The sequence below is a fragment of the Harmonia axyridis genome, chromosome 4, assembly GCF_914767665.1.
Source record: "Harmonia axyridis chromosome 4, icHarAxyr1.1, whole genome shotgun sequence".
NCBI classification, from domain to species: domain Eukaryota; kingdom Metazoa; phylum Arthropoda; class Insecta; order Coleoptera; family Coccinellidae; genus Harmonia; species Harmonia axyridis.
In genome coordinates this window covers 18,999,911-19,007,605 of record NC_059504.1, presented here as the reverse complement: position 1 = coordinate 19,007,605, position 7,695 = coordinate 18,999,911, and the positions used below count along the sequence as shown (strand labels likewise).

General features: G+C 36.4%; 1 protein-coding gene across 3 annotated transcripts in view; it reads right to left on the bottom strand.

Moving 5' to 3' along the window:
* Positions 1 to 1,482: 1,482 nt before the first annotated feature.
* The window catches only part of LOC123679301, a 142,639-nt gene continuing 136,426 nt past the window's right edge, over positions 1,483 to 7,695 (bottom strand). For all 3 annotated transcript variants that reach the window (XM_045616818.1, XM_045616819.1, XM_045616817.1), the window contains 2 exons: positions 5,078 to 6,307; positions 1,483 to 3,754 (listed from right to left, as the gene is read on the bottom strand). In XM_045616818.1, the coding sequence (XP_045472774.1) occupies positions 3,274 to 3,754; positions 5,078 to 6,307 (1,711 nt within the window). In that variant the 3' untranslated portion in view covers positions 1,483 to 3,273. The remainder of the gene's footprint in view (positions 3,755 to 5,077; positions 6,308 to 7,695) is intronic.

Genomic DNA, 7,695 nt, shown 5'->3' with positions numbered 1-7,695 from the left:
GGGGGTATCTCAGGAGGCAGGAGTAGAGATGAATGGGCAACACACAAAACGTTATCGTTTATGATTGGTTGCCAAGAGAAGATCTGCTACCCGGATACCTCCTCATTCATCATATGTTCCTAATACGAATTTCTGTGTTTGGATGGTATTTTCGTGTGTGAAGTGGGTAAATTCGAACGAAAAATCAAGAATTTGGTGCACAAATTTTGTGACAGGAACATATGAGACTGAGGAGGTATATTAGGGAGCAGGAGTACAGATGAATAGGCAACACATAAAACGTCATCGTGTATGATTGGTTGCCAAGAGAAGATCTGCTACCCGGATACCTCCTCATTCATCATATGTTCCTGATTCGAATTTCTTTGTTTGACTGTGAAATGCGGAAATTCGAACGAAAAATCAAGAATTTGGTGTATGATTGGTTGCCAAGAGAAGATCTGCTACCTGGATACCTCCTCATACATCATATGTTCCTGATACGAATTTCTTTGTTTGAATGATATATTCGAGTGTGAAATGCGAAAATTCGAACGAAAAATCAAGAATTTGGTGTACCACTTTTGTATCAGGAACATATGAGTCCGAGGAGGTATCTCAGGAGGCAGGAGTAGAGATGAATAGGCAACACACAAAACGTTATCGTTTTGTTGGTTGCCAAGAGAAGATCTGCTACCCGGATACCTCCTCATTCATCATATGTTCCTAATACGAATTTCTCTGTTTGGATGGTATTTTCGTGAGTGAAATGGGTAAATTCGAACGAAAAATCAAGAATTTTTGCACGAATTTTGTAACAGGAACATATAAGACTGAGGAGGTATATTAGGGAGCAGGAGTACAGATGAATAGGCAACACATAAAACGTCATCGTGTATGATTGGTTGTCAGGAGAAGATCTGCTACCCGGATACCTCCTCATTCATCATATGTTCCTAATACGAATTTCTGTGTTTGGATGGTATTTTCGTGTGTGAAGTGGGTAAATTCAAACGAAAAATCAAGAATTTGTTGCACAAATTTTGTGACAGGAACATACGAGACGGAGGAGGTATATTAGGAAGCAGGAGTACAGATGAATATGCAACACATAAAACGTTATCGTTTATGATTGGATGCCAAGAGGAGATCTGCTATCCTCACTTATCAGATGTTCCTTATAAGAATTACTGTATTTGAATGATAATTTCGTGTGTGAAATGGGTAAATTTGAATGAAACTCTTTCTCAAGTTTGGGTTTAGCCAACAAAGGGCACTTCTGAGTTCTGAATTCAAGAAAGAAGTATTAATGCAAAAGCAAGCAATGGTTCTTTTGTAGATATTTGAAGAAAGAGAAACTTTGTGTTACTCAACCCCAATTGCCTTTCAAAATTCTCCAGGGGATACATCCAAGAATATTCAAACATTATTAATAATACTTTTTGATTAAGAAATAGGAATGAGATTGGAATTGCAACGAAGGGAATAAATAACAGTGTAATATCATGAATATAACTATTTATTTTTTTCTTTCGACATGACAGAAAATAATGAAGATATTTGGACGAAATAGTATAAATATTTTTAAAAAATAGCTTAAATCTAAATCAGGTACAAGACGCATATCAAAATATATGCCACACAAATTCAGTCAGTCTGCCATACATACACCAACATAGCTTATAACATAATTAATGCAAAATAAATTACTATAGATAAGAAGTATCAAGGTGTATAAAGAAGAAAGTCTCAAGTGCATATTTGGTATCGCTGTCACTAATCAAGATTTAAATCAACAGATACTGATACAATCATTGCATTTGATTGTATATAATGGAATTACGGACCTTTGAAAACATTGACATTAACAAAAACTAGTCTTCTTTTGAATATTAAATGAACAAAAGGAAAATGAAAAATTTCTACAATGTTGCTAGTTATCGAGACACTTCTTTACACCTATCAAAGTAGCAGCAATCCTACAGAGTCAATCAGCTCATGCCCCAACTTGGCTTTTATTCTGTCCACCTTGAAAAGCTTTCACATCCAAGAGAATATGATATAAACAAAATACATTTAATATCCATTAATTTAATAATATTAATTTAGTTATTGACTAGGATTCGTAAAGTCAGGTGAGCAGGAATAAGGAAAGACTTCTCATTCAAGAAACTACTATCAGAGATAGAAGGAACTAAGAAAAACATAGTCATGGTTGCTTTCAAGCAGTAAATATTCGAAAGTGAGTTGACTTTGCCCTAAGTTGTCGGCGTCAGAATATTTCACAAGTCCAAAAATATATTCTCTAAATATTTTATTGGTAATCATCTTACATTTCTGGGTGCCCATCTTCATATTGTAAAATTTAATTTTCTCTAGAATTGCTGACATTATTATATTTAATTTTTTTTATCCTTATGGGCACACTAATCATAGGTAATTTTTTCTCAGTTGAATTATTAGAAATCCAATTTACATAGTCAGTAGTTTTATCAGTGATGTGATGTGAAGTAGTAACAATTATTTAAACTCCTTGCAGTATGCAATCAATTTGGTTTGAAAACTTTTCTAGTAGTCCAATAAGAGAAAAGGAAACTACTTTTATATGCATATTGATAACTAAATTATGACAGTATTTCTTCCATATTGTGTGATTTTTATTAATTCATTGTTTTATCGTTGTAGCATTATTGACATTTTCATTTCATACAAAAAAAAAATACAAATTAGGACGGACAAAACTATTCATTACATAAGATTTCATGTTTCAAAGTTTCGGTTGAACTAAAAAAATATTTGGAAATGCTTCTTCCAAAACAAAGTGGCAGTGAAATAATGTTAGCTGATTGTATATAACCGAATTTCAATGAGAAATGTTAATGCCAAAATATAAAAGATTTCTCCAAAAAAAAAACCACTTTTATACTGCACATATTTCAAACCAAATTGCAATAAAATGCTCCCAAGTGTTTATCACAGTTTAATAATTTCCTGTTTATTGTAGGTAGTACTTCAAAGCTTTGTATTGTGATGCAATTATTTCAGGGCTACCAAGCCCCCATAAGAAATCTTTGGATTGAATGGAACCTGCGCTTGGAAATAAGCCAGAACAAGGGGTTCATCCCCTTCAAGGAAATATCGAAAGTGTAGAGAAATCGGAAACAGAGATATGTAGAAAACTACATATTTATGGAATGATCGGATATAATTGCAAACAGGAACTCACTAATCATTCCTCCGGATATAAGTATTGGCAGAAATTGAAATGTTTACTCATGGAAGCGTGCGCTTCCTTCAAATTTTCGTATTGGCGTGTCCATTCATCAACATGCTAGCTGGCATGTAATCATCGTCTTCTTGCACTCCGGAATCGTTGCTTGCATGTTGTGACGGTACAAGGTGGTAATGGTTTGTGGTGGGAACTTCTTGTTGCTCGTTCAACAGGGGCTCCTTGGGACAGTAAGATTCAAGTGGTATGCTGACGGAATTTTCTGGTATCGATGCCTGTTTTTTGAATTTTCGTGCTTCTGTCACTTTGGTCGCTGAAATTCTTCTGCTGAACGATGGGAAGTTCTTGGTGGTAGGCGTTGTTGAGCCTTTTCTGTTGGGGAACCGCATTTCCAATTCGTCAGAATTTTCAATTTGCACAGAGGACAGTGGAGCATCCAGACATGGAGTTAAAAGGTCTTTATAGCAAGCGATATATGCCACTATCTCTTTGGCTTGTGGCCTCGCCTTTGCTGTTCTGTTCCAACATGATTTCATGAGTCCTTCCCTGGAATAGAATAGTTATTTATAATACGAGTTCATAATTCCCAATTATTAAATTATCAAATGTTCGAAATAAGCCTTCTGTATGAGTATTATACATTATTTTCCCTAATTCACTGAATTTTTATTGAAATTAATGAAATAAATATCGTTTAGTGATTTTTACCTTAAATAATGTTGGTTGGCAGAACTGTTTTCTGTATCACAAATTTGACAGATAATATATAAATCCTTGACAAGAGAGTTCCGAGCACAAACATATAGGGTATGGTCCGTATATCGCCGAAATTACTAGTTTCTAGTTTTCAATATTTCAAGTAACCTGCTTCGCATTTACGGACCACCTGACACTTGTCAAAGGTCAACCAAATTTTTCTCTGAGAATTTTGGAGGTTATAAATGGTTTATCTCTTTCAATTTGTAAACAACTGAAAGTTCTTAATAGCTTTGAAGTTTATTTGTTTCATAATTAAAAAAATAAAGTTTTTGATAGTTAGATGTAATGGAAAATGTTCATAAACAATAATCCGAAAATTAAAATGACAACTGTCAAGCCGAGTGGGCGTAGTTACCGAACCTAACCAGAATAAAAGTATGGTTACTCTGGTGACAGATGGCTCACTGAAGTTTGAGGAAATAGTCACTGGTTATTGAGGAATTTGATATATACGGACCACCAACTTACTAACCATACTAACCCATACCCATAATAATTGAATATAACCATGAAATCTGCTTAAACCTGGGATATTCCCGCACGATTTTGTTCTTCAAGGTATGGCAGAATGATTCCACAAGATTAGGGAAATATATAGAAACGTAACCCATTATCTCTTATTGGAGTAATATATTGAGTAAAAGGAGAAAACTCTGTATGTCAATTCCAAATGTTTTATTGAATGACTACATGTTTCTATCTCCGAGAGGTCATCTTCAGGACCTGCTAATTGATTGCTCTGTTTGTTTTCTTTTCAATCAGTAGGACCTGAAAATGATCTTTCGGAGATCGAAACATGTAGCTATTCAATAAAACATTTGGAATTGACGTACAGGGTTTTTTCTTCTCCTTTTACTTAGAGAAATATATTCACACCACACAACATTCATTTTTTCTAGATTAAAATCATAAATGATTAGCAGACCTTCATCCGATTTTGATGAATGCTTAAAACTAATCTTAACTGATAACTGTGCAGTACTTTTGAAAATTAGAGTGTAAAGATGAACAGACAAGTTAAAAAATGCATTTTTTGTTCCGTTATGCTTGTACCTGCTTCTAGTGTTTTATTAAATGTATAGATTTGGATTGAGAAGTTTTTATACTCACAATTGCGGTTTAACTCCTTTAGGCACAGTCAACGTTTTTCCTTGTTTGACAGCTTCCAGAACCTCACTGTTACTCAGTCCTTGGAACGGGAAACTACCGAAGGTCACAATTTCATACAACAACACTCCGTAACTCCAAACATCCGAGGCCGTGGTGAAGACTCCCAGTGCCAGACTCTCAGGTGCCATCCACCTAACGGGAAGCATACCTTTGCGATCGAAACGATAGTATTCCTTATCTGCCATAGGACGACACATTCCGAAATCGCCTATCTTAACCATCTTATTCCCGTTGACCAAACAGTTCCTCGATGCCAAATCCCTGTGAACGAACTTGCACTCGGCTAGATAACTGAGCCCCCTAGCTATATCCAACGCCATCGAAGTCAGTCTCTCGCTGCTGATCTCGTTATTTTCAGTCCCGCCCTTCTGGAACACCAAGTGTCGTCTAGCCAACAAGTAGGTCTTAACGTCACCGTACAGCATGAATTCCATTATAACGTAGAGAGGTTCGCCTTCCATAATGACACCCAGTAGTCTTATTATGTTGGTGTGGTCGAAATTTCGCATTATGTCCGCTTCAGATAGGAAATCTATTTTTTCGTCGGTATTCGCGCCCATCCTTAAGGTTTTGACTGCAACCGGCAACCAGCCTTCTTCGAAGCAAGCCTCACCTCCGAACACTGTGCCGAAAGAGCCTTCGCCTATCTTACGATTGATTATCACGTCTTTCCTAGACACTTCCAGCATGCCCAAATCTTTCAGGCTCTCTATGTTGTGCCACCAACCTAGGTTTTTGATGTAGTCATTAGTGGCTTCCTGAACTTTCCTGTCGTACCGTTTCTTCAGATGGTATATGATGAATCCGATGATCAGCAGCACAGTACTGATTACGATGATGTTCAAGATGACTATGGCCATTGAACAGTCCACGTCGAAGAACCTGGCCAAGCTTTCCAACGCGCATGTCTCTGGCGGTAGTTTACCGTCGTCGGGTTTCTTGCCGTTGGCTGTGAACCACCTGATCAGACTGGAGTTTATCTCTAGGCGTCCACCATGGATGACGGGAGTGTGATCGGTGAGATTGGGATGGAATTGACCGACGATGTGAGTCTTGTTGTCGTACCACTGCATGATGTTGATGACGGAGAACCTTGAGGGTCCCCCTCTGAATTTAATTCTTCCCGAGACGCCCATGAAATCGGTGTCATTGATGATTTCCACGAGTTTCCTGGAAAAATTGAAATTTTCATTAATCAAAATGGGATTTTATATAGGGTTTTCTGAATGGGCCGCTATCTGGATAGTTCTAACTTTTGAAGCTGTAATTTTTTGACATCTGACAAGTAATAACTACGCCATTACTAGAAATAGAAAAATACACGCTTCAACAACGCAATGAAATTGTTAAAATTCATCACACAAATGGTGAAAATTTTACAGGTTGAGACAAGTTAGTGATGTGAAGAATCGAAACTGTGTGCGTCGCTCAAGAACAACCGACAACATAACTGCAGTTGCAGCCCGTAGTGTTGACCAAAGCCCAGGTTTGTCGATTCTTCTTCGATCTGAGATGATAAGTGATTTTTTATGACCATAATTGGAAGGTATTGATGTGGACGAGGTTTATTTTCAACAAGACAGCGTTAATTGTCATATATTCGCAATTTTGTAAAAAAAATTCCTGGCTATGTTATTTCTCGAGAGGTGATCACAATTGGTCACCGAGATCTTGTAATTCAACACCTTTAGACTTTTTTCTTTGGGGTCACGTGAAAGATAAGGTCTATGCCAATGCTCCACAACCGATTCATGACTTTGAAGATGGATTTTTGGAACTATCGAGGATATGCAGCCCCAAATGGGCGAATTGGTCATGAAAAATTTCATTAAATGGTGTTGCAACAGTAGCCGTTGCGGCCATTTAGTTGATATCATTTTCCATCGTTAATGACATACCTTCCTCTTTACAATGAAATAAACATCTATTGATTCCTCTTAAAATATATTTTTCTTCTTTTTATCGAAATGAAACCTCTTACTGGAAATACCTTCATGAGAGCGTTAAGAGATGGCACCACATGTGTGAACCAATAATTCAATAGGACAATGGCAGTTCAGCGAAAACGATTCTCAAACTAGATAGCGCCACCGTCGAACGATTCTCTCTAATTCAGGTCAAAATCGCAAATCGTAATAATACTGGTCCAGCATAGATAATTTTAAAATTAAAATTAATGCTAAAAATTGAAGAAAAATATTCCCGAAGTTCAAACATTTCAGAAATGCTACGTGAATGAATAAAAAACAATTCCATTTTTGGAGAGATTCATTAGTAGACTAGAATAATTGAACATTCGATTGAGATGATTTTATTTAAAAATTATTATCTTACACGTAAAAATTGATCAAAAGTTTACAGTGAAGTTGTACAAAGCTTCATTGATTCTTCCCATGCAAAATTATTGCCCAGTTCCTAGAAGATGATAATTCTAGTTTGTGCTTTCTAGTCAAATAAAGAATGCTTTTTAGTTTCGTAGATACCTATACCTTGAGCTCTTCATTAATGAGTGGCCCTGTATTTTCTTAAGTAGTTCATAAAATTCCCACAAGAGGTAT